The 27944-nt window shown below is 45.0% G+C and overlaps 1 protein-coding gene across 2 annotated transcripts; it reads right to left on the bottom strand.

Moving 5' to 3' along the window:
• Positions 1-26: 26 nt before the first annotated feature.
• LOC132453310 (E3 ubiquitin-protein ligase pellino homolog 1-like) lies at positions 27-27675 on the bottom strand. Of its 2 annotated transcripts, XM_060046146.1 has the most exons (7): positions 27423-27675; positions 9892-10110; positions 3532-3664; positions 2958-3059; positions 2097-2297; positions 1532-1720; positions 27-1281 (listed from the first exon to the last, which is right to left on the bottom strand). In XM_060046146.1, exons 2-7 carry the CDS (start codon positions 9978-9980, stop codon positions 688-690), a joined length of 1308 nt encoding a protein of 435 aa, XP_059902129.1. In that variant the 5' UTR covers positions 9981-10110; positions 27423-27675; the 3' UTR covers positions 27-687. The 2 variants fall into 2 exon arrangements, with proteins under 2 accessions (XP_059902129.1, XP_059902130.1); XM_060046147.1 differs by lacking the exon at positions 27423-27675 and having other exon boundaries at positions 9885-10016.
• Positions 27676-27944: the final 269 nt, after the last annotated feature.

The following is a 27944-nucleotide window of genomic DNA, read 5'->3' as shown; positions in this document are numbered from 1 at the left end:
CGCAGCCATATGAATATCAACAGGACTAAGTTGGCAATCACGTTTATTTATTCCTCAGTATTACATTTTTATAAAATTTTCTTTGCATAGGTTTAAATGAAACCATACAAACCAAATGGTTAATCTAATAAATCATAACAGTTAATGTAAATTAATCAAGATTACATTTTTTGAATAAAAGTTCAAGTTAAAAGCTGGAATGTTGCCTGAGGCCTGTTCCTCCCCACACGTACTTAAGGCTTTCATTAAAATTAGTTCTGTGTTGTCCGTATTCCCTGCTTATTATTAGTAGACGTGGTTCACAATGTGTTGCTGATACTTTATTAAATAATAGGTCACCCTGATGTTACCAAAAATCATCATACATTGATTTAGCATAAAGGTAAAAAATCAGCACTTGAAAACGTTGCCTGGACAAATACTATTTGACTGACAGTCAAGAGAATATAGTGATGTCCTCCACAGATGAGCAGCGGCAGCAGAAAATTCACTTCATGTTAGGAGAGAAAGAACAAACCAAGACCCTTCCACAGATTCTTACGTTATGAAATAATGCATACGGTCGCTGCTGGCTTTAGTGCGGAGCCATGAAGGACCCCTCCATCTGCTCCACTAGTCCAGGGGCCCATGCACCGCAGCCCAGGAGCCTTGCTCTCTGCTCCACTACTCCAGGAGCCTCTCCCTTTACTAGTCCAGAGGTCCCTGGAAGATGAGCCTGACGTAGCCGCCGCGCTCGGCCAGCAGCGGCAGGGCGCAGAAGGGGCAGGCGGTGTGGAAGGTGTGGGTGCCGTGGGGCAGCGGGATCTGGCTCCAGTAGGCCGCCGTCTTCTCCGAGCACACGTGTCCGCAGGGCGAGAAGGTGTGCGTGGGGGCCGCCGCGTCCACATAGAAGCCCGCCTCGCAGCCAAGCCACAGCGGCACGTAGCTGCCCCGCGTCCGGCACATGGGGCACTCCCACTCCTCTTTGGCCTCGCCGCCGGCCGCCTCGGGGCCACCGCCCCCGGGGCCCGCCCAGCCATGGTAGCCGTGCACGTGGCCGCAGCGCAGGTAGGCCCAGGGCCGCTTGTCGTCCAGCACCTCACTGCGCCGCAGGCTGGGGAAGGCCAGCGTGTTGAAGCCCACGGGGCACTGGGGCCGGCCCGCATTCAGCTCCTGCCGCAGCGCTTCCAGGTGCTTTACGGTGGGCGTGCCGGCCAGGCCCTCGGCCGTGCGCCACAGGAGGGTGGCGCCGCACAGGTCGATGAGAGAGCCGTCGACCAGCTCCTGGGACTCGGCCTCCAACTGGATGGGGGAGAGGAGGGTGCAGGGGGGCACTAAGATGAGAGGAGTTCCCTTCAACACTATATGGAATACACGGAACATGTGTGTTGCTTTATTTCATGTCTTTATAAACATGCAGGGTGTTGCCACAGCTCCCACTCTCCGCATATTTTTCTTTTTTATATTTATTAGCTTCATTAATTGATTGTATTCTTTCTTGCTATAATGCTCCGGAGGGCAGAGGATTGCTGCCGGACACCCTCTGACCCACCATCTTGCCCCGGTGCAGGGCAGACCGGGTCTCCCTCAGGGTGAAGACACTGCCGCAGACAGAGATCTCCCTCCACAGGCCCGGACCCGAGTCCTGGGTGAAGCCATGGTGCGGGTGCATCACCAGCACGCCATTGGTGGTGAGTCCGTCCATCTGGCCATCCGGCGTCCTCCACTTGGCCGCCTTCTCCTGCAGACAGCGCCACAGAGAGGGCTCATTAAAGGGGAGGTGGCTCCTCCACTCAGTGGACGGTACTCTCTCAGTGGACGGGACTCTCTCAAAATATGTCAAAAATATATTTTAAATTCTGGTCCTCCACCAACGAGACCCTAAGAAGAGGTTCTCTGCTCCTTGTCCTTTAAACCCTCTGCTCCACCACTGAGACCCTGATAAGTTGTTCTCTGCTCCTTGTCCTTTAACCCCTCTGCTCCACCAATGAGACCCCCCCATAAGAAGATGTTCTCGGCTCCTTGTCCTTTCACCCCTCTGCTCCAACACTGAGACCCTGAGAAGATGTTCACTGCTCCTTGTCTTTTAACCCCTCTGCTCCAGCACTGAGACAAACCCCTAAGAAGATGTTCTTGGAGGAGTCAAAGCCGGCTGCGTAGATGCGGGCGGTGTACGGGGGATTCCTCTGGCAGATGATGCGGCAGGCGAAGCGGGAGATGGTGCTCTGGATGGACAGCCGGCTCGCCGGCCCCTGGGAGCCACCGGGCACTGTGTCCGTCACCACCAGGTCGATGGGGCCCTCCGTGGAACGGCCCACCTGTGGTCACAGCCATGAACAGTATATCAAATTCATGTCTGTTCCTGTCCCCCAGTGGGGATACATGGCACCTCATAGGGCCTCATATGAAGAGAATCTGCTTAACAGTCACTAGATGTTCAGCTTCGGCTCCATAAGCTGCGGGTGGATAATTTGTATCTGGGGAACATATAAGTGAAAATAATTGTATACAGTCTGGCAATTGTCACTCATAGAGCAAAATATGTTGGTGATTATGACAATTATTATAACATTGGCATAAAGTCCAGTGAAGTATTAGTAGTGGTACTGGTACCGGTAATGGTACCTGACCCTGGGCCACTCGGTGGATCTACATGGTAGTCTGCTACCACTACGACAAAGGTTTGATTCCCACTAGTGGGCCAATGCTACATGTCATCAACCCCCTTCTTCAGCCAACTGAGCTGTCCTTAAAGGCCCATAAAGCAATATCAATCCACTGAACCGTCCATACAGGCACTGATGAGCCTATAGAGCGATATCAATCCACTGACCTGTCATTAAAGGCACCAATGAGCCCATAAAGCGATACCAATCCACTGACTTGTCCTTAAAGGCACCAAGGAGCCCGTAAACCAACAATGGTTTATGGGCTCACATCATTCCATTGGTTAAAGTAAACAGCGGCGGGACACAGACCTGGAACATGTCTGTGCTGCCGTCGTGGGTGTACTCTACCACCACCGTCTGCGCTCTGGAGAGGGTGTAGGAGATGCTGTGCTGGTCCTTGTTGCTGATGGCCTAGGGACACAAAGACAGTTGTTTGACTCCGTTGTTACATAAATATGTTCTTTATACCAATAATAACCACACAGAAGAATATGGAGGTTTCCACGATCTGAATCTGGGATATTGCATTGTCACATGTGAAAATGTACAATAATTATTATCAGGAAATGCCAATAATTTTTCCATATCTGACAAAAAAACACAGTTAAGAAATGTGGTGCTAGATTGATGACCTGCCTCCCCAACACAGAAACTATTTAATCTGTGGTATAATAAGGCAACATGTGTTTTCTTCATATATGTATACTGCATTGTGTCAACAAGACATGATACTATTGAATCTATATTAATTTATTCTTTGCTAGTCGTATAAAATAAACTGATTAGAAATCAATACGATTTTTCCAGGATAGCAAGTCCCACGTTCCCAGAAACTGCGGGACAGTTTCCGAGTGACCACAACATGTGGTCTAGCTAGCCCCACCTTGGCGGCCTGGGGCGTGCAGGAGGCATGAACCACGCTGGGCTTCACCCCGTTGGCCTTGGCCCTGCGGCACAGGGCGAAGCGGCTTCTTCGTCTCCCCTTCTCCCCTGTGGGAGAGAGGGAGCCATTGTACCTGCAGAGAGAGACAGGGAGAGAGAGGGAGAGAAGGGGAGAGAGAGAGAGGGAGAGATAGAGATAGAGATAGAGATAGAGATAGAGATAGAGAGAGAGAGAGAGAGAGAGAGAGAGAGAGAGAGAGAGAGAGAGAGAATCAAAGAATGTATGCATAAATCTTACTTACTTGGTTGGCATATTTACAACTTACATTAGATGTAACAAACATAACATTCCCCTTTATATGGTTGCAGTAAATTCCCCTTCTGCAATTAATGTATCAGCTGTTCGTCCACCTGGTCAGAATCAGAATCTCTTTATTGTTATTGCACAAAGAGCAACGAAATTGGGGTAGAGGCTCTCAAAATAAGTGTTTTTTAAAACAAAAAGTAAATGAGAAAAAGGGTTATCTTTTTAAAAATATATATAGAATGTTAAAGAACTCAAACAACTATAGATATGTTAAAATGTCAGCCAATTTTAAAGGTCAGATGGGTATGATAATGCAGTAATTTATAATTCTGCATTATTTAGAGAAATAACAGCTCTGGGGTAGAAACTGTTTTTAAGCACATGTGCGCTTATGAATAAAACATGGCAGCAATCACTGTTTTAATTTGTTTTTGATCTGATTGCCCTGTAGCGCCTCCCAGAGGGCAACCGTTCAAACAGGTTATGGCCTGGGTGGGATTAGTCTCTCAGGATGCTATGAGCTCTCCTGAGGCAGTGTCTATTGTAGACATCCTCAAGAGAGAAAAGAGGACATCCAATGACTTTTTGTGCCATTTTTATGGTCAGAAGACTTAAAGGGATACTTCACTGGTGGAGAGTTATATTAAGTAAATAATTCTATGTATTATAAATGTGCAAAAAGAAATCAATTCATCCTAGCCTGAGAAAAGGCAGAAAGTGTCTATCTGGCTCAAAAGTAAGTAAGAAATCCTCCAACTACCACAGTGCATTGCGCTCGCTGCACCGCCCGCCTGTTTCCGTTTGGAGGGGGAAAGCCTAGCGCAAGGCCTGTCTAGGCCCCGTGCCCACTACCTCCGTCCGTTGACTGATCCCCATTGACTTTGAATGGGGACAGACGCGCAATGCATTGTGGATCCGTCCGTTCCGTTGGAGCCTTCGGCTCCGTCAAGAAGTTGAAAAATGTTCAACTTTTTCGGCAGCGATGGATCCGTCATCCAATCAGATCACGTATGCAAATTTAAGCACTGTGACGCGACTCGGGCTCTGACGATACTGGAAAGCGCGAAATCGGGTAATCTTGCCTCGCAACAAGCAGGAAGAAGCGGGAAGAACCCGGCGAAGCGATTTGATTGGCTGACGGATGCCTCTGCAAAGACTACTCCCCCATCAGTCAGCCACGCCTTCCCACGTCCGTTGACTGACGGTGCAGTGGGCATGTAGGGTACGTACATGCACCACTGCATCTTTGCAGAGGCATCCGTCAGCCAATCAAATCGCTTCGCCGGGTTCTTCCCGCTTCTTCCTGCTTGTTGCGATGCAAGATGACCCGCTTTCCCGCTTTCCAGTATCGTCAGAGCCCGAGTCGCCTCACAGTGCTTAAATTTGCATACGCTCCCAAAATACATGAGTGGAACAGCACCCCTGCGTCTAGTGTTTTTAACAAAAGTATAGCTGCGAGTCGGTGTTCGATAACCTCTAACAAAACTCTGGCCGATTTCCCGTGTAGCAATTAACAAGAACCTCATCAACCAACAAATAACCATTCGAAGACCCAATATGGCCAGCTGCCGTGAATGTTGAGCTCGCCCGTGCTTTATCCTCCCGGATCCTCGGCCCTCCGATGCAGCAGCCTATCACGTCCGGGGACAGGCACATCAAAATTAACATAATGGTCAACAAATCACACGCGGGGAAAACACATGATCATTAGCATGAGTATCGACAAACTGAGGATTTTACCCATGAGGGCGGGGCGTCAATCCGCAACCGTACAGCGATCTGATTGGATGACGGATCCGTCGCTGCCGAAAAGTTTAAAAATGTTCAACTTTCTGACCGAGCCGAAGGCTCCAACGGAACGGACGGATCCACAATGCATTGCGCATCCGTCCCCATTCAAAGTCAATGGGGATCAGTCAACGGACGGAGGTAGTGGGCACGGGGCCTAAGGCCACACTGCACACACGTTGGCGTTGAAAATCTGCATTTTTGCCAAGGGAACCATTGGTGTAGACGCGTTACACGCGTTAAAGCGGTGCGTTAGTGGCGTTAGGGCCGTTACAGTCAACGCATCGCTACGCATACGCGTCCGGAAGGCTACGCATCGCTACGCTTCGGCCGCCATTATGTGTCGACGCGTAGCAAAACGCGTCCTCCCAATTTTTGATACGCGACGCGCCGATCCATGCAATACTATGCGTTGTCAGTGGGGGCGTTACTGCAAATATTGTACATTATTTCAACTATAGGTCATATTTACAGAAGAAAATTTGAGAGGATGAGGGAACGTGATAAGAATTACATTTACGTCTCTTTTACTAATTCCCTTTGCCAATTTATGCGAACCCTTCCACAGGGGCAAAGTGCTATTTTGATGCGTGACATCAAACAGCTGATGCGCGACATCAAACAGCTGATGCGGGATTATGAGCCATTTTAATGATCTTCTTGTCACCCGATATTCGTTCTATTACTGAACGAAACTTTATGAGCGACTGGTGACACCTACTGGTGTCAGTTCTGGTGTGGACGTACAGTTACGTTGCATGTAAATCTAGCCAAGTCACTGCAATCCCACACACACTTCACATACAGGCATTAGTTCATCGTTTACTTCGTACTGCAGTAAAAATAACAAAAAACGGTGTTCATCATAACAAAAACAAAAATAAAACATTGTTATTAAATGTGCTGAATAAATACATTTGATTTGATTTGATTAGCATTTTACAGACCGATACAATGGATAGGGCGTTAAGGTCCACCATTGTTGCTTCTCTCCCCATAAAAAGCTAGTCAGTGTTTAATGACATTACCTTTGAGCACTTCCTATTATAGGCTACTGTGTAAAATGCTGTTTAGAATTAAAGTTTGTATCAAAAAAGAAGAATCGAGTGACGCTGGTTCAGACTACACGATTTCAGCCCGATTTTGCCCCGATTTGTTCGTCGCAGACAAATTTGCGAGTCGTAGGCCTACACGATTTTGAAAGGTCGGCGACGAGACGAGGTCTTGTAATGTGACATGCTTGCGATCTGTGATGTTTTCGTCTGCGACGTTCAAAAACCCCACAACGAAAACTTTGGCATGTCAGGATCTTTTGGGGAATCGCATGACGTATCCATTGTTGACATGAGGGAACCCCGCCCCCAGTTGCGTGAGGGAACCCAACGAACAGCTGGAGCTCACGCACAGTGTTTACCAACTGACTTCACTGCACTACGCTGAGTACACAGTAACTACTACAAAAACGAATACGATCAATAGCAAGAAGAAGAATGCTAATAAAGAAAACAAGAGAAAATGGAACAACATAATGAAGACAACTTTGGTTGAAACGTGGCAGCAACGTCCCTGTTTCCCTGTATTCCACAAAGGGTGAAGGGATACAGCCTGGCGAGAAATAGCCGACACCCTTGACCTATCCGGTAAGTTTTGAGCCAACAGCTGTTGACGTGCTAATAGCTATAACCTATCATAAACCTCAAACCGCCAGCATAATGCCTAGGTACTCGGGATCCATTGTTGACGCTCTGTCTTCCGACGAGACAAGGACCGATTTCCTGGCTCTGTGGTCGTATAGTGTGGCGTGTTAAATCTTGGAGGAATATCTGAGAATCGTGTGGTCTGAACCAGTCATTATTCCCGCTCTCCTTGCTTGACCGCGATCTAGGATTGATTGCTCTTCCTAGGGTCCCCGGTTGTTAAAACTGAATTTTCCGACATTGAATTTTGCAGCTGAATTTGGCATGTTGAATTTGGGGACGTTGAATATTGATTTTGAATTTTTAACATTGAAAAATAAAACTGATAGGATTTATTCCTTACTGGTCGTCGTCGTTGTCCCCCCCCCCCCCCCTCATTCCTTATTGGTGGGCTCACAAATTTGCGGAACCAGTGGTTTATAGTCCTCGGCCCTTCTAGCAGGCAAGCAAAGACAAAGTTCTCCCGAGATGACGTCAACATCTCGGGAGAAAATTAGATCAGGAAAGCTGGGCCAAGGGAAGACTGGGTTAAAACATTTTTATATATATTACAGTAGGGATTTTATAATGATAGAACGCCAGTTCTGAATGGGTGAAGTATCCCTTTAAAGTCGCAGATATCAGGCAATGGAGAGCTCTAGTTTTCAAATTCATAAGTAATGCAAAACAATAAGGGATTTCATTGGGACTTCTAACCATTTATACATTTCTGAATTTGATCCACAGAATGTATTTACTCAGACCTTTAACCTTAAAATGACCACTCTCTGGAGATGTTGAGGTTGCGTGGTACTATCACCCTCTACTGGTAGATTTGTGTGTCGGTTCAACTGGTATCAGAGGTCTGGTGTGTTCAACGCCCTCGGAGGGCAGTTGAACCGGAAGCGCTAAAATTAATGATTAATGTTTGATTTCCTAGTGCAGCAACGAGGAAAAATACCTTCTGGATGATCCAACACTGAACTAGGTCGCCCACTCACACACAGAACTATGTCTCCCACTCACACACAGAACTAGGTCTCTCACTCACACAAAGAACTATGTCTCTCACTCACACCACAGAACTAGGTCTCTCACTCACACACCCAACAGGACTCGGTCTCACTCACACACAGAACGAGGTCTCACTCACACACAGAACTAGGTCTCTCACTAACACCACAGAACTATGTCTCTTACTCACACACAGAACTAGGTCTCTCACTCACACACCCAACAGGACTCGGTCTCACTCACACACAGAACGAGGTCTCACTCACACACAGAACTAGGTCTCTCACTAACACCACAGAACTATGTCTCTCACTCACACCACAGAACTAGGTCTCTCACTCACACACCCAACAGGACTCGGTCTCACTCACACACAGAACGAGGTCTCACTCACACACAGAACTAGGTCTCTCACTAACACCACAGAACTATGTCTCTCACTCACACACCCGACAGGACTAGGTCTCTCACTCACACACCACAGAACTTGGTCTCTCTCACACACCACAGAACTAGGTCTCTTACATCTACAGATAATGCTAGTCCCTCCCTCAGTGGTAGTGGAACATGGGATTGAGTGAGGTCAGGATCAGCCGCGACCACGTTGCTTTTACAGGCCTTCAATCTACTCAGTCAACCTTCCACTCTTCAGGAGTACTAAAGAGGTGTGGCCATTTTCTACATATTCTCGTTATTGTCCTCCACGTGGCATTGTTTGAGCTCACTCTCAGCAATGGAGATGGGGGGGCTCCCCAAGAGGGCTGTGTTCTGAGCTAAATGCAAACAATAAAGGGCAGAGAAGAAAGTGTTGGAAACCACAGCAGCCATTACTGGACAGTCTAGTCTCTGGTCCCCAAGGACCGGGCTCCTGTACAGGAAGTAAACCCACAATTACTATCGCTCTCGTGGCTCCATTCGCTCTGACTCTGCATTCGGGTTCAGAGTTTCACTGACATGTGGGTGCTTAAACACTGAATCCGGTTTCACTAGAACACACTGTGCTAAATGAAGTTCAATCCTGCCACGCTAAACCAAGGTACATTTTACTGCGCTAAATCTGCTCCTATACGTTGCCGAACACCAAAAGCAAAGATATGGATATGGGGACGATGAAAAAAAGTTTTAAAGTTCATTCTAGCATCCACCCAGTTTGGTTATATTGTAATGGGGTTTGTCAAAGAGTAATGAGTGTATTGCATATGTGGCTGTGTTGTATTTGAATGTGTACAGATATTTATTTTGAGGACGTTCAAGGCATGGCCATATTATCAGAACTGTACACCGTTAGTCTTACAGATGTCTTATTATATAAAAGGTAGATGTCCTGTTCTTTCTGATCTTCAATCTAAAATATTCAAAGCAGTAAACGGGTCCGTGGAGAACTTAAAAGGGAACCAAACGAACAACAAATAACACCAAGAGGTTAGCAAACAAGATATTCATGAACACATATATATATAGATATATATATATATATATATATATATATATATATACATGCATATATTATATATATATACATACTATATTCATATAAAATCGTTGTTCAGGCCAGACTGGATGCATTACCCCATACCCCAGCAGGATGAGCTCCCCGTACGGGACGGGTCCTTTGGTGGATGCCAGGGCCGTGGGGGTTTTCTCCTGGGGGGCTGGGGAGAACATGGGGGCTGTGGGCCTGGATAGAGGGGCTCGGAGAAGCAGGGCTCTCCCCCACGGCGGTCTCTCCTCCTGGACCTCCTGTGTCCTCAACCACGTCTAGCCGACATTGCGCTCGCTTGGCACCTGTCATCACCTGTTGGCGTGGTAACGGGAACATTAGCTCTTCGTATCAGCGTCATTATCCTGGTACAGGAGGTCAAAACAGCACTGAGCGGTTAAGTATAACAGACCAAGGCTCACATTGATACTACCTGCCCTGCCCTACATAGGACACTACTTCCGGTGCCACCATTTTGTAGCGTTTGGTACGTAAAATGGGTACAAAACTGCACCACTCAATGCATTATCAGTCAATGACACACCGTAAAATAAGAAACAAACATGCACACTAATGTGCCCATTTAAATCCCATGATGCGTAGCGTTTTCACTGTCATCGGATTCGTCCAATAGAGATGGCCGGGCGCGGAGCCGCGTACAGGTTCATATGTTATTGAGCTCAGACAGGGGGACATTGAACAAGTGTCTGGTTGTTTATGCAACCGCTACACATAGCGGCCCTGAATTTCCAGCGCAATGGAGGCAGATGGAGGCAGAGTTCCCCATTTTATTCCCGAAATAGTGTACCCGATATAGTGTTCACTATATCGGGTATAGAGAATTAGGGAACAAGTGAAGTGAGCCAATTCAAACATAGCCAAGGCGAATGTTTCAATGAGCAATGAAAACTGCACATACACAGTGTAATATGAATGACTGAAGGCTGTATTTCATAGGGAAGCTTTAGACAACATCCAAAAAGTATTATGAAATGACAGTAAGACGTGCTGTAATCATATTGAGGCTACTCATTTACATCTTACACCAGTACTTGTGCACACTTGTGGAAACCCAATTGGGCTTTACTGCTAAGCTACTTGTGCTGGGTTGGCAGTCTTTAAATGTGACTCGTTATGTGGGCCGTTGTAAGTACCATATCGGCTCGGCTTCCAGATCGGCTCGGGGTCCGTCGTCTGTTACGTCACACAATATCATTGGCTGTACGCTTGAATGGGCGTACATTGTGATTGGCTGTACGTCGGACAGTTGTGATTGGCTGTTTTGTGCTGTAGCTCTGGCTGTAGTCATAGCAACCACGAGGCAACAGCGAGCTCATGTGTGAGCGCGAGTAGGTCTATGGCCGTTTCTCAATTCCTAGCACGCGTACTACGGACTCGATGACTTGCAAGCACGTACTTGGCAAGTCCGTATTTCAAGCACAGACTTGCGAGCACGCGAGTACGTACCTGCAATTGGAACAGCAGCGGACTCGATGACGTCACCACCTATGCTCGTCCGTTAACTGTGCTCCGGCCTCATTTAGGCATATACTACTGAACAATATAAACAAATGATATAAAAAAAAATCCCAGCCTCTTTCATTTTCAAATAGTATGTAAATATTCTGAATGAATAAAAATTTCAAAGATATGCGTGTCATGTGTATAAGCTATACACACACGACTTTATATATATATATTTATGTATTATCTTATATTATTATATTATATATTATATAAATATATATATAAGTTAAGAGTAACTTAAGCTACAGTTGTGCGTCTTCTCCATATTGTCCGCCATCGTACTGCTGCGAGTGCGAAATGCATCCTGGGATTTATAGCGGTTGCAAGCACACACGGGCTGTTTCCCAATGTCAAGGAAGCATGCTCAACGGCCGCCCTTTTAAGGACGCTACGGCATAGAACGCGGACAAGCACTGTTCCAATGTTGAGGACACTCGAAAGCCGCGCCATTTTTGCGTCCTTTGTTTTTGAGAATTCCGAGATTTTTCAAGGATGCATCGCTGCATCCTAGACGAGCCAAAACTACCCACAATCCTCTGCGTTCACTGGGCGGGTTCTTGAAAATGGCAGAGCAGTAGCCTACACGTTCAAACGAAGTGAAGTTATATTAGTTTTCAGAAATATTTTGTGCCGTATTGCTTTTTATAGATTCATCATGTTAATGCAAATAATCAAGCCTAAAGACCTGTGCCACTTTTCAAACGTTTTTGCAACTTAATGATACGTTGCTATATTTTGCATGGACGTAGCTGGTGTTAAACACCACTGTCACCAATGTCAATTTACTCTCTCACAAGATTACATTATTTATGTATACTTATTTATGTTTGTGTTGCATCGTTTTTTTTAGGGTCAGCCCAGCAAACGGAGGCTTTTGTGCGCCTTAGGGTGGCGCACAAACATTTGTTTACCGGTGGAAGGGATAGTGCCACTATCCAATGTTGTAAAATTAATGCACAACCGATCATTTGCAATGTTTGTAATTTTTAATGAACGTATTTTATTGTATTTTATATGATATATTATCATCTCTTTCTTTGTCTTTTCCCCCCTGAATAATAGTAATCAACCGTACTGTAAATGTGATGCATGAATTAAGTTCTCAGACAATTTCACTTAGTTTTATAAAAATTGAATGGATTTTCCTTTTAATAAAGACAATTCGATCAACCACAACAAAGCTTTTGTGACTTCCCCAAAGAGGAGACATGACCGCATTCATAACAGACAAAAGTCAAATAAATATCGATCAGCTTGATTGCTGCCATGTTTTATTCATAAGCGCACATGTGTTTACAAGCGGACACGCAGTATTAAAAAGCGGAAGCGCTTCCACACTACCAAGTCGTTCCCAAAGTCCGACGTTACAAACGCTAGGAAGCACTCGAGCTAGCACTCTAGTCTCATCTCCATAGGACGCGACTAGCAAGGACGCGTCCTAGCAAGGCTGCAGCCTTCACTTTGGGAAACAGCCACGAGCCACCTCCGATGCATGCTCGGTGAAACAGCGAGATCGAGCACGCATCAAGAACACTTCCGGGTTTTACGACAGTACTCGCTGGATGCGTGCTTCGAATTGGAACAGTGCTCGGGCAACGACTGATGACGTTTCACGAGTCCACGAGCACACGAGCACGCACAAGTACGCGAAGTGAGAAACGGCCTATGTCTAGTTTTTTGATTTGTGTTGCCAGATTGGGCATATGTCCAGTTTTTCCAGCCTAACGTGATTCAAAGTAGCCAAATCAGGCTGAAAATGTGCCCAATCTGGCAACACGGACGGCTTATCTTAACAGCCAAGATGATTCCGAGGGATGTTTTGTTTTTAGAAGAAAACTATCCATACAGATAGGTTGGGAATGGTCTATGTTCAAAATGAAAGATCATTACAGGCGCTTTAATTTAAGCCATAAAAAACCTTTTTGCTGTAGATAGCGTATTGTGTGACGTAATCAGCAGACGACAGACCCCGAGCCGATCTGGAAACCGAGCCGATATGGTACTTACACCGTCCCTCACAGTAACCACAGTAAAGGTCTTCTCTTTTCATCTGACAGAAGCGAAGGAAGCTTTTTGTTCCTTCACCACATGACAAAATTCGCCCTTTGACGATGTGTGCTTGTGGATTGCACCAGAAACCACCACCTGTTGTCTCATCTGTTTTCTACCCAGCGAGGGACAAAATGTATCAGTTAAAGGCCTGATTCCACCGGACGCGTTACGGCGACGTTACGGCTGCGGAACACGTCTTGGCCGCGGTCACCGCGGCAGATAGGTTCCACTCTAATCAATGAGACCATTTCCACCGGGCGAGGCTGCGGAACATTTCAGCAACGTCCCAGGAGCGGCTCGCCGTGCCGCAGCGCTATCATTCCGTAGCATTTCTATTTTTGCCGCAAGCCGTTGCTGAACCGCGTCAATTTCAACAGAGCAGATCGAGCAGGGCAGGATGTGAAAAAGTAAAAGCCATGGTGCATCCGGTCAATTTTCAAAATAAAACACAATACTCAGCTCATGTAGCCTATCACAACGTCATTTATGTACCAAATCATCCTTTTTATAAGGGCAATGGCCGGAAGGACAAAGCGTGGCATTTAATTGCAGTCGTTTTGGGAGTGGAAGTTGAGTACATTAGGTTTAGGATTATCGTGTGATTACGGCTGGTTATTGGTCCCCATTGTGACCAATAAAGTAGCTATCTATCTATCTATCTATCCATCTATATAGCCTTAACAGAGCCACACATTTACATGTATGCAGCCAGTAGTTATCCATTATAATTGAACACAAAAGTTATTTCTCATTTTATTTTATTTCAACAGAACAATTGTTGCCAGACAGAGGGTGGCTGCCCTTCTTCTGCTGCGCCGTAGGCGGGCAAGGAGAAGACGAAGGGTTTTGGTGCACCCCATCAATGAACGGAGACAAGAACAGGGGGTATACCACAATCTGGTCCAGGAGCTCCGTGCAGAGAGGCACCGCCAATATTTAAATTCGCCACTAGGAAGTGTGCAATGGCAGAACCGTATGGTGTAACCTAGCCATGATGACCTATAATTTAGTTATTATCACTCTCTGGTATACTCTTATATATATATATATGCACTAGAGCTGTCAAGCGATTAAAATATTTAATCGTGATTAATCGCATTAATGTCATAGTTAACTCACGATTAATCGCAAAAAAATTTTCTATGCTAAATATCCCTTGATTTTTTTGTCCCATAATTCTTCTCATTTTAATTCTCTTATCAACATGGTGAAGTGCATCGGCTTGTCTTGTACAAATGATTTTTTATTGATAACAACATTGGCATATACTTATCAAAACAGGACGATACAAAAAAAGAGCCTATAGTGCAATTAAACGACTGCTTTGAACAAATGTAATTTGAACATAGCAGTCAGGCTACTGCTTCTTTGGTTTGAAAATTTTTTATTTCTAAATATTTACGTTAATCGCGCGATAATTTTTTTAACGCCGTTAAAATTGGTTTGCGTTAACGCCGTTAATAACGCGTTTAACTGACAGCTCTAATATGCACATATATTTTATCCCTCAGAATAAATACAGTGATGTTATTGCTGTGCTGGACTCAGTAGCCAGTCTATTTTATTTGAGTGCACGAGACACTTAATGTGATTTTTCCTTAAACCCAGAGAGACAGTTAATACATGACAATGCATTTTTTAACTTTGCCTGTGTTTTCTTTTACTTAGCCTATCTATTTTATTGTATTGTATATTTATTGTATTTCTATGTGAAGCACTTTGAGTCTGCTTCATGTATTAAAAGTGCTATATAAATGAAGTTGCCTTGCCTTAAATAAAAAAATATATATTACAAGTAATCTGGTTTCTACCTACATGGTGTGATTATATGTGACTTGATTTCGTCTATTTCCCATTATGGTTAATGGTTTGGGTACTTAGTCCACCATTGTTGATTTCTCACCTGAAGAGCCAATCTCCAGAGCTATGGCTCGCCAGGCAATGTCCTTTTTGGAGTTGTCTTTGTAATGACGGGAACATTGGTCATACAATTCGACATATTTTTCCACCTCGACGACCAGTCTCTCATCGTCCATTCTCAACGAAAGAGGGCGACATCCAGTGGTGAGGGGTAGATATGGAGGTGCCTACGGGACCCGGGATGTACAAACCAGCTTTTAAAAAGCGCTTTTTCAGGGGCAGCGACGCTACGGAATAGAGCATTGGCTCGAAGACTAGTTGGGCGGCGCGGCACGGAACGCTGCCACGCAGCTAGTCGGCGCCGGTGTGGGCTAGTACATCCGGAATAATGGGGGCAGACTTTTTGACGCGCCGCTGCGGCGCCGGTGTATTTAGGCCTTGACGTTGCCATTACGCGTCCGGTGGAATCCCCGGGTTATAGTTTCTAATTCCATAGGTGTGATGTAGTCATTGAGGAAACTAAAGCTGAAGTGGCCGTATGGGTCTCTCTACTGAGAGAGGGAAGTTTTACAGGTTCTGCCGTCTAAAAACACCATCTGACACAGACTTTTCGCTTTATTAATAACTGAAAAACATTGGATGTTGATTGATGGTTTTTCAGTAAACACACACCGATGTCCCAGTCCAGTGACTTGTGTTCAGTAAAATACTTTTAAACAGGGCTTTTGGGACAATCGGACCCCAGGGCAAATCGGTACGAGCAGAAGGGCCAACAGAGTGGCGAGAGCCACATGTCTCTCCTCTGCCAGCTGGAGCCTCCTGGCTCCCGAGGGCCCCGGCCAGCTACACAGAGGGCCCCACGGTTCAGACAGAAGGTTGTCTGGCTCCTAGCGATGCTTTATAATTCATCAGCTTTAGTTACACGGACAACAATACACTTTGCTGGAAATAGTAAAGACAGCAGATCGTATTAGCAAGGTACTCAATAACAGAACATAGTGGCCGTCATATCTGATATACATTAAATGTTTTACATTTATTGCTTTTGAATTCTTTTCCACTTTATAGGTATTTAACATAAAGACTTTTGTCTGATTATCTGAAACACTGGCTAAAACAAATTGACCTTGGCTAGAGACTATACATGCAGCCTACTGTGTCACTATTGAAACCTATTCATGTTTACTATGTTACTATATACTATCTATTTACTATGTCACTCACAAATAAACAAAAATACTAAATAACAACCAGCTGGAAGGCCTACAGACGTCCATCTATGAGAGGAAGAGAGTCATGTGGCAGGGCAGGCCACACAGACCAGCCTATACTTATGTCTCTGCACTGTGGCCTCCAGGCAACATAGAACCCTCTTCAGATGAAACACAGCTCTACAGAAGACTCCTTTTCACAGCAGCCAGACCCCTGTGTAAACAGGTACGTTGACCATGGCCAGACCCACTTGTCCCCACGCCCAGGGGGGTGGAGCAGAGATCAGGAAAGATTAGGGTTTGGACTCTTGGCCTTCTTCCCTACACAACAGTGTCAGAGAAGGACCTCCTTCCACCCAGCCCCCCCTCAATACTCACGTACATGTTTACACACACACATTCACACATATTTATTTTGCTATGAATACAGCCAGATAGCAAGGAGTGGGACCAAGACCCGTTCATGCTCTGTAACTGGATAAGAGAATCTGGTAATTGGCGGGGGGGGGTGTCTCATCCAAACAAACAATGGGGTGGAATGTTTGAACTGACTTCACCACTCTGCAACAAGAGGGCTTTTGTCCAACGCCTGTGGACGCAAGGGCAAAAATCGTCATCTTCCTTCGCGGCGATGCAGAATAAGGGGCTGAAATTTGTCTGCTTACTAAAACCCGACGAAGAACCGTAAACGTTCCCGACTGCTTCGAAGCGTCTGCGTGGTCATTACGTTCCGGGAACGTGGGACCATAAAAAGGCCTTTACGGCTCTTGTTTCCCGTACCCTTTTTTTCCCCGGGGGGGGGGGGGGGGGGCTTATGGTGCATTCCAGAGCCCATCCAAACCAGTGGGACATGGGACTTATCCTACCTCCAACTAAGAAAAGTGCACTGGAATGCCTGTCGAAGTGGAACATCCCACCGTCGAAGTGGAACCTCCTACTATCGAACTGGGGGGTGATCGACCTACCCCCACTTCAACAAGTAGGAGCTAGTACAGTTCAGGAAGGATAAGTCCCAAATCCCACTGGTTTGGATGGGCTCTGGAACGCACCATTAAGCCAGATGGCGATAGCCGCGGCAGCTACTTACACCGGGATTCCACCGGACGCGCCGCGGAACGGCTGCGTCCTCTGCCCTGCGTCCATTCCTACCAGGCGCGTAACGGCAGTGTAGCGCTGCCTTGCGAGCCAGCCGTATTCACACGAGATCACGCGATAATCCTAAACCTAATGTACTCACCTTCCACTCCCAAAACTATTGCAATTAAATGCCACGCTTTGTCCTTTCTGACATTTTCCTTATAAAAAGGATGATTTGGTACATGAATGACTTTATGTTGCTGAACTTCTACAATGACTACTTCTCTCGTCGTCCATGTTGCCGACCCTCTGAGACCCTTTGATTGATTGACTGCTGACCTGGTGCCACCGGTAATGACGTAGCCTAATAATGTTGATGTGAAGTTACATGATCTGAGTATTGTGTTTTATTTTGAAAATTGACCGGATGCTCTATGGCTTTTACTTTTTCACTTCCTGCCCTGTTCGATCTGCTCTGTTGAAATTGACGCGGTTTAGCAGCGGCTCGCGGCAAAAATAGAAGTGCGACGGAAAGAGAGCGCCGTGGCGCGGCACGCCGCTCCTGGGACGCTGCTGAAACGTTCCGCGGCGCGCCCGGTGGAAATGGTCTCATTGATAAGAGTGGAAGCGATCAGCTATGGCGAGTGGATAGTGCCAAACCTAAGGATTTATGGCGAGTGGATAGTGCCAGGATTCCCTGGAGAAGGATAACAACGTGTGAAATGAACGTGTGGAGAAGCTACGCCGCCGCTGTGTGGAGAGGATATGCACGCCGCCGCCGTTGGGACTTGGGTTCGATTCCCAGTCTATATATAGGCCTAGATACATATTTTTTTTTTCATTATTTTCTGGTATTAATATATCCAATGACTTGTTGATGAATAAGTTGGACATTTTATAAAAAACGTTAAGTTTCTATGTGTCAAAAAGACCAAAACTGTTTTAAAACATCTCAAAAATGTTTTGATGATTGTATGGGCATGATGTCACTTCATAGGGCAAAGGGGTATTCCACAAAGCCGGTTTTATCACATAACCGGGCAAATTAACCCAGGGTTTGCGGTAACCCTAGGGTTTCCGTTCCAAAATGAACACGGTATGTTAGTTACTATAGCAACATATGCTCTGAATCAAACCTGGTCGGACCAGGTTTTGTGCAGGTTAAGTTTGGAACATAACCCGGTTTTGGGGATTTAAAGCTGCGTTCACCGCAGATTCCATGTGTTCACAATGGCATGCCCTTTTGATGAGAGCCCTGTTGATACCGGAGCGCCAATTATTCGTGCAATCCACCGGGAGAGATTTATAAGACCACGGCTATATCCGGATGACTTTTTGCTGGAGAAATACAGATTCTCACACAAATCTTTAATATATTTAAATAGCCTCTCTAGTTCAGGCGTTCTCACGGCGACGTAGGGTAGCAGGCGTCTAGTGGCGACGAACTTATCCACACGTCGAGAGTAGACGTACATTTTGTCTGAATTTCCTTATGTACGTCGCCGTGACACCGCCGCCGGTGGATGGATCTTCCATGCCGTCGCCGTGACGTCGCTGCTGGTCTCTCGTCTGCAGTCCCAATCAATCCCATTCAAAATTTCACACGTTCCCACGGCGACGTAGGGTAGGCTGCTCCTTCGCCTCTTCCAGGGAATCCTTAGGTTTGGCACTATCCACTCGCCATAAGGATTCCCTGGAAGAGGCGAAGGAGCAGCCTACCCTACGTCGCCGTGGGAACGTGTGAAATTTTGAATGGGATTGATTGGGACTGCAGACGAGAGACCAGCAGCGACGTCACGGCGACGGCATGGAAGATCCGCCCACCGACGGCGGTGTCACGGCGACGTACATAAGGAAATTCAGACAAAATATACGTCTACTCTCGACGTGTGGATAAGTTCGTCGCCACTAAGACGCCTGCTACCCTACGTCGCCGTGAGAACGCCTGAACTAGAGAGAAGGCTATTTAAATATATTAAAGATTTGCGTGAGAATCTGTATCTCTCCAGCAAAAAGTCATCCGGATATAGCCGTGGTCTTCTAAATCTCTCCCGGTGGATTGCACGAATAATTGGCGCTCCGGTATCAACAGGGTTCTCATCAAAAGGGCATGCCATTGTGAACACATGGAATCTGCGGTGAACGCAGCTTTAAATCCCCAAAACCGGGTTATGTTCCAAACTTAACCTGCACAAAACCTGGTCCGACCAGGTTTGATTCAGAGCATATGTTGCTATAGTAACTAACATACCGTGTTCATTTTGGAACGGAAACCCTAGGGTTACAGCAAACCCTGGGTTAATTTGCCCGGTTATGTGATAAAACCGGCTTTGTGGAATACCCCTCTGCCCTGTGAAGTGACATCATGCCCATACAATCATCAAAACATTTTTGAGATCAGTTTTAATACAGTTTGTCTTTTTGACACATAAAAACTAACGTTTTTTATAAAATGTCATCAACTTATTCATCAACAAGTCATTGGATATATTAATATCAGAAAATAATGAAGAAAAAAGTATATATATAGACGGGGAATCGAACCCCAGTCCCAACGGCGGCGGTGTGCATATCCTCTCCACACGGCGGCGGCGTAGTTTCTCCACACGTTCATTTCACACGTTGTTATCCTTCTCCAGGGAATCCTGGCACTATCCACTTATGGCGAGTGGATAGTGCCAAACCTTAGGATTCCCTGGAAGAGGCGAAGGAGCAGCCTACCCTACGTCACCGTGGGAACGTGTGAAATTTTTAATGGGATTGATTGGGACTGCAGACGAGAGACCAGCAGCGACGTCACGGCGACGGCATGGAAGATCCGCCCACCGACGGCAGTGTCACGGCGACGTACATAAGGAAATTCAGACAAAATATACGTCTACTCTCGACGTGTGGATAAGTTCGTCGCCACTAAGACGCCTGCTACCCTACGTCGCCGTGAGAACGTCTGAACTAGAGAGAAGGCTATTTAATTATATTTAAGATTTGCGTGAGAATCTGTATCTCTCCAGCAAAAAGTCATCCGAATATAGCCGTGGTCTTATAAATCTCTCCCGGTGGGTTGCACGAATAATGGCGCTCCGGTATCAACAGGGCTCTCATCAAAAGGGCATGCCATTGTGAACACATGGACTCTGCGGTGAACGCAGCTTTAAATCCCCAAAACCGTGTTATGTTCCAAACTTAACCTGCACAAAACCTGGTCCGACCAGGTTTGATTCAGAGCATATGTTGACATACCGTGTTCATTTTGGAACGGAAACCCTAGGGTTACCCCAAACCCTCGGTTCATTTGCCCGGTTATGTGATAAAACCGGCTTTAAGGAATAGGCCAACCCCTATGAAGTGACATCATGCCCATACAATCATCAATCATCAATTTTTTTTTTCCTTTTATTCCTAGTCTGTTTTACATAGTTTTGAATGATGACTATATGCTCTGTAAGGTGACCTTGGGTGTCTTGAAAGGCGCCTCTAAATTAAATGTATTATTATTATTATTATTATTATTATTATTATTATTATCAAAACATTTTTGAGATCTGTTTTAAAACAGTTTGTCTTTTTGACGCATAAAAACTAACGTTTTTTATAAAATGTCATCAACTTATTCTTCAACAAGTCATTAGATATATTAATACCAGAAAATAATGAAGAAAAAATTATATATATAGACTGGGAATCGAACCCCAGTCCCAACGGCGGCGGCGTGCATATCCTCCCCACACGGCGGCGGCGTAGCAGCTCCACACGTTCATTTCACACGTTGTTATCCTTCTCCAGGGAATCCTGGCACTATCCACTCGCCATATCCACTCGCCATAATCAGCAGCCGTGCCGCGGCGCGTACGCCTCCGGTGAAATCAAGCCTTTAGCTGTGTTCGAAATCGTTCCCTATACACTCGTTCCCTATTCCCTATATAGTGTACATTATATAGTGCACTATATAGGGAGTAGAGAACGAGAATTCGGACACTACGCTGAACATATCTAAACGTCATTTGCGTCAGTAAATGCGCCGTGTATTTGTGTAACGTGATGCGCCGACATCATCTAAACAAACCGGGCTGGAGGTTGTATTGATGTTGAATGTTACATTTCCTTGTTCAAGTTTTTTCAAATGAATTTTGAATGTTAAATATTCTATGTTAAATCCCAAATAAATTGTTGACATTTCTAAACACAAGCCGGAGACTCCATCATTAAATGTATTCGTTTTCGCGGTTATTCAGCTTCTTCTTCTCCCCTGGAAAAATACAACCGCATTGCATTGTGGTATACGGGAGTAACATCTAGGGAACATCGTATGTACCCTATTTTAAGTCCACTATATAGTGCCCTATATAGTGGACCACTGAGAATTCGAACACCCTACAAAATGGCGTGCACCCTATTTAGTGCACTACATCCATGATGGGGAACGATTTCGAACACAGCGGTACCACTCTGATCGTGACCAAGCCCCCGGGAACAGTGCATACTTCCGCAATCCACCAGTGCTCAGTGGCCACGCCTGGTATTGCAGCTGTTTAAGCGGGCTGTGGACGGGCCCAGAAGTAGATATCTCCGTTCACTCCAATACAAGTGGGGAACAGGAATGTGTCACCGCAAAAAAATTCTGGATATGTATGATAATACTCATACTTGACTACTATTCATAAGGTTCACGTGACGTCACTGTAGCTTTGCGCCACCATCTTGACGACCGATCCCACCCACTGACTCTGGTAACTCAGCGCCAACAACAACACCTACGACCACAATCAAACTATGAGGATGCGCTCTTTTATTCTCTTTAGTGCAGGTAATGAAAGGTTCTGAAAGATGGCATATCCATGTAGCTTACTAATGAATAAAATGCATACAAAAAACGTTGACATATGACCCACTATGTTCTGCTCCATATACCCAATGTTGACATCGTCCCAGCCTAAGAGCATTGGTATTAATACCTCATTCATTGTCCAAAATAATCCATAATAATTTCAATCGGGTTTTGTTGTGGGTACAAAATGAATCTTGAAGAAAACTCGTCCTAAGCGTCCCCGGCGAAAAGATCGTCTATGATTTGATGACTGATTTCAACGATCAATGATAGTAGTAACCCATCACAAACTGTTCACAAGAAGTCACAAATATATAGTACTTACTACTTAACTTTGCCATTATCAGATAAAGATTATTGGTGGCCAAGTGCCTCACTTTAGCGTCCTTCACCCATCCAGCCACAGCATATTGGTAGGCATCAGTGCTCTTGAAAGCTTTCAAGATATCTCCACTGTATGGGGAGGGGTTGTGGACTAAATAAATATATATGTCATGAAGATTGATTTGAGGCAAGCATACTAATGGACAAAAAAAAAATAGGGATAACAAATAAGGATCGGAGCCTAAAATCGATAATATCTCCGTCTCTCTCTAACATTCAGATGAGCGGTGTGGGCGGCCATACTTGGCGAGATCGGTCGTGCAAATGGCGGCGTTCCAGAAAACGTGACGTAGCTGAACCGTATGAATATAGTATGCATTTTGTAGTACGCCAAAAATATAGCGCGTCCGAATGCTCAGTACGCATTGTGTAGTACGGAAGACGTTTCCGAATGCGTACTACCGCCAAAGTAAACCACGGAGTTCACTACGCTATCCCACAATGCAACCGGAGTCTGATAACGAACGAAGAAGAGATGGCTGACCCGACACCACCAGAAAGACGTCGTAGAAAGCGGCGAAAAAAAGAGACATTAAAAAGAGTAAAATAGTAAAGTAAGTAATTAGGTAAAAAGAGACATTTTTAATTTAATAGCAACGATGACCAGACGGAAAACCGTTAACTTATAATTTTGCCGGCATCTGAGGGGAGATACGTCATCTCCAAACATTTCGGCGATGTTCGGAAGCGTTCGGAGGCATTCTACGCATAGCTGTAGACCGTACTACACTGTCAAGTGTAGTACCGTCAAGTAGTAGACACTGAACAGAAATAGTATGTACTAAGTATTGGGATTCAGCCAAAGGCTCATAATTATCTTTATGCCATGTCCTAAAAAAAAATACGTTTTTTCTTTTCAAAAAAATCACCTCAAGCGTTTTATTAGCCGTTCTCTCTAATTATTTTTTGCTGGAGAAGGAGGGGTGTGCAGCTGAAAGGGGTCGTAGTGAAACAAATGTTGTTTCGACCTGGCATCCGAGAGGGCCTAGTTCAGTGCTCCGTTAACGTGTCAGATTAGACTGGTTCAGCTGCAGCTCAATAACTCTCACGGTCCTCTGCTTGCGATCATTGTGATTCACCATATATTGATCCATTTATTCAAAAGATCCAAAGACAAAGAACAGGTGCATTACGGTATCTTTTCAAATTATTGTTAATAGTCTAATTAACATTTCAGCATTGGTATTTCATTTTTCATTTGCTTGTTTAGCTACCTATGTATGACAGTTAACAATGTTGGTGTATTACAATTATTTATGGGTGTAGGCCACTCCAACTTCGTTGCTGGTTGAAATGTAACCATTTTACAACCATTGTACATAAGTTATTGATTGCCTTTTTCGTAAATAGATAGTTGGAAGGAATCTGTTTCTTAAGCAGTGTGACACTGGGAGCTTGCATGACGGAGCACAAGTTGGCACAAAGCACTCAAAACTGCAAAAAGACATTGTTCAATTGTAGACTTGGAGCTTGCATAACGGAGCACAAGGCATAGTTTAATAGTGCATTTCTTTTTGAACAGCACATCCGATCAGTGACCTCTGTAATTTTTGTACATTTAAATGTCTGCCCATCACTAACTGAGTTTAGCTTTATCTATTATTAGTTTTATTTTCTTCCCTTCTTTTCTTAATGTTATGTGTATTTTGTTTTTAAGATAAAACAAGAGAAACCCAAACATATCTTATGGTCTCGTATTTATGTAAATGATTCATGTATTTATGTGTTTTTTACATGTTGTGACTGTCTGAGTTTGTGATGTGGGTCTATGGTCTCGTACTGTAGTTATGTACATGTTTCATGTATTTATGTGTTTTTTTCATGATGTGACTCTGAGTTTGTGATGTGAGTCTTTGTTCTATGTTCCCACTCTTGGCCTGCCCCTTGACGTGGTGAGTGGGCTTTAAACTAAGACTTAGTTTTAATTTTTTGTTTGTTATTGATTGTTTGTCACAGTCTATCTTATTAATGATACAAAGCCTTAACTAAACCCCTTCTCTTCTGTTGGCAGAAACTGGAAACTTCAGAGTATATTTTATCTTAAGTTAGAAAATCTTTGTTTCCTCATCAGATCCCAGTCCATCATGCTCCTGTACATGTCTGCCGTGCCATCATCATGCCTCATGCATCACCTCTCAGCGCCCTGCCCAGCTGCATCTTATTCCGTTACTCCAGCTCTTTCCAGCTCTTTCACATAAGTGACAAACACGCTCCACCCAAGTGTTTTTAATCTTTTATTAATTATACATGTAAGGTGTACTTAAGTGGCCTGAAAGGTGCCCATCAATAAAATGTTTTTTATTAATATAACATTATGGCTCTATCAAAAGCAAAGTACACCTGCCATTTGCAGTTATCATTTATACTATCCTAGACATCTTTAATCTTATTTACATAGGCCTACAGTAGGCCTGATTTCCTCTGAATATTTAAATAAAAAAATTCCCTGTCCATGTCAGATCCCTGTCCATCATACTCCTGTTGTTGTCTTCCTGCACACCTGACTGCCTCCTCCATCGATTGCGGCCACAGCCCTGTCCCTATACAATATTTCATGTTCAGGATCAAGTTTGAGATTCAGGCCTACTTGTTTTTGAAACCTGACGTGGGGCTGGCACCATCATATCTTTCTTATTTATTGCACCAACACATAATAGGTCCATGATACCATGTGGAGTCATTTCAGACTCCTTTGCTTCCTAACACCTTGTGAGTTCCCTGGGTACACCAGCTGATGGGTCTGTGTATATATTGGGCATTTGATTCTCGTTTCAGAAACAGAAATATATTAAAAAACAAGTGGTAATTACGATTTCTGTTTTAACATTCAAAAAGGTATATACAAGGTGCTTTTCTTATAAAGTCAAAAAGGGGCAAACTAATCTAAAATAATAATTGTTAAACATATAGAGAATCATCGGGGGATTAGTAACCTGTACTTCCATGGTCGGTAAACAATGCGACTGCGATCGCTCAGACCTCTCGCTTATGATACTACAATGCTAACAATGCTAAAAAACAAGAATATTTCTGCATCCGGTACGTCATGAAGTAGGGCGTGGCTATGGACCCATGATGCGGAAGCATATCTCTCCTTGATGTTGCCCGGCGCCATTGAGCAGTTTACATAGGAATGAATGGGCACCATTTTGGAATCTGTTGTCCATTTTATAATATGTCCATGATCGTGACCTTATAGCAGCCCGACACAATGTAGCCTGCCAATAAATCCAAGGAAAAAGAAGAACGGCCACAATTAATAAAGGTCAACAATGTAGGACGTCCAAGGACGGCAAACGTTTGCGAAGCTTTCGCCGTTGTCCAGAAATACCTCGCGAATAATGTGTTTGTTATTATCCCCTGTCGCACAGAAGTGCAATTCTGTCGACCAATAAAAGGACAGCTCGTGTAGCTCGAGCTTGCCGTCACCCTTTCAGGCGTTAGTACCCCAAAGGAGAACTGCGAGACGAGTACGGCTCAGTCCGGGTCACGCCCGCTTTTGGCGGGGGAAATGCTGCACCTTTGCGAACTGAACCGACCCGCACCCTCCCGTAGAAACGCAGCAGGGTAGGCCTACTGTCGTTGGTGGAATCGCGAGCCATATGAGTGCGCCCCTAGAATTTAGGGGGAAAAACGTACTTGGGCACGGTACAGATGGCCTGTGAGTGCGCCCTCTCTCCAGGAGCCCTCACAAGGAGTTCGCCATTAGGATGATCAGTAGGCCTACTCCAGAAATAATATTCACAATCATACATAGTATGTTACCGTTAGCAGGAACAGACAATAATTACATAACGACAACAGGCTCACAATATAGTAGTATTGCATTATAGAGAGTAGGGCCTGCTTGAGTGGTTAATTAGAGAAGGGAGTATGTGCTCTGTTTGACACGTATATACTACACATTTATTATATAGCGATATAGTATTGTAGTAGTAAAAAAGTTGTTTTTTATCATTATTACTACAGCACTACATAACTAGGCCTATATAATAATTAAATATATAATGGTACATCTTGTAGTATATATATTATAACGCTGCATTTCCGTTGACAGTTGAACGAATGGTCGAATTCTTAGATAGGAACAAAAGAACGAAACAGAAGCCAGATGCTCCAGAGAGATGATGCGTACAAATCAGCTTGTGTTGCATGAACAATAGCCCCCAGCTGGGCTGGAGCCGGCCGCCCCCGGCCGGGCTGGAGCCCCGCTGACCGACCTGGGGACTACCTCACTCAACGCGCACAACACCGCGCTTTTACGCACAGTAGAGGAATACAGTACATCATTGATAACAGGGAAATACGTGTGTGTGTGTGTGTGTGTGTGTGTGTGTGTGTGTGTGTGTGTGTGTGTGTGTGTGTGTGTGTGTGTGTGTGTGTGTGTGTGTGTGTGTGTGTGTGTGTGTGTGTGTGTGTGTGTGTGTGTGTGTGTGCGTGCGTGCGTGCGTGCGTGCGTGCGTGCGTGTGTGTGTGTGTGTGTGTGTGTGTGTGTGTGTAACATAATACCAGGGGCAGGTTTGCGTTTGCCGTTTGAAGCTGAATAAGTTCACGTAAGTAAGTAAACATAGCCGTAAATTCAAATAGCGGAAACGATCAACGCCCAAATAATATGAACTTGTAACTTGATGATACAATTACACAGTGGAAAGCAAGTTAAGCAGACCTTTAAGACGAAGCCCTTGTCTTACCTATCGGCTGGCCGGGAGCATCGTGTTGCGATACCTAACACCGGGGGCTCGACTGCCTATAGACAGCCGGATACCATAGAGTTAAGGAAGCTAGACCCAACAAACGGGTCTTTTGTTGTGTGCCTCGGGCCAAAATCTCTAATATTCCTCCGGCCCACTGCTCGGTTGGGACTGGGATCGATCCTCTTCTTGTCCTCCCTCTAGTCTGTCTCCTATACCCCTTTCTCTGACACGCACTCACACGTACACATTCAGCCACGTGACCGCGTAACCTGACACCCCCAGGCTTATGCCACCCTGGGTTGGTCATCTCTCTCTCATCCATATGGAGATACTCCATCTACCCAACTCTTTAGTAAAGATCTATACAATATCCAACCATTATTATTATAGATAGATAGAGACAGACAGACAGACAGACAGACAGACAGACAGACAGACAGACAGACAGACAGACAGACAGACAGACAGACAGACAGACAGACAGACAGACAGACAGACAGACAGACAGACAGACAGACA

Source organism: Gadus macrocephalus, chromosome 3, assembly GCF_031168955.1.
Source record: "Gadus macrocephalus chromosome 3, ASM3116895v1".
NCBI lineage: Eukaryota > Metazoa > Chordata > Actinopteri > Gadiformes > Gadidae > Gadus > Gadus macrocephalus.
Note: the sequence above shows the minus strand (reverse complement) of the source record. Positions and strands in the feature narration are given on the sequence as shown.

Bases quoted from the DNA above. Each gene is read 5' to 3' on its own strand.
- LOC132453310 (XM_060046146.1), bottom strand. From the start codon at position 9,980: ATGTTCTCCCCAGCCCCCCAGGAGAAAACCCCCACGGCCCTGGCATCC. The intron at 3,665-9,891 runs GTATGGGGTAAT...CTCTCTCTGCAG, and splicing joins GGGGAGCTCATCCTGCTGGG to GTACAATGGCTCCCTCTCTC. The intron at 1,721-2,096 runs GTTTGTCTCAGT...CGCTGTCTGCAG, and splicing joins CCAAGAACATCTTCTTAGGG to GAGAAGGCGGCCAAGTGGAG.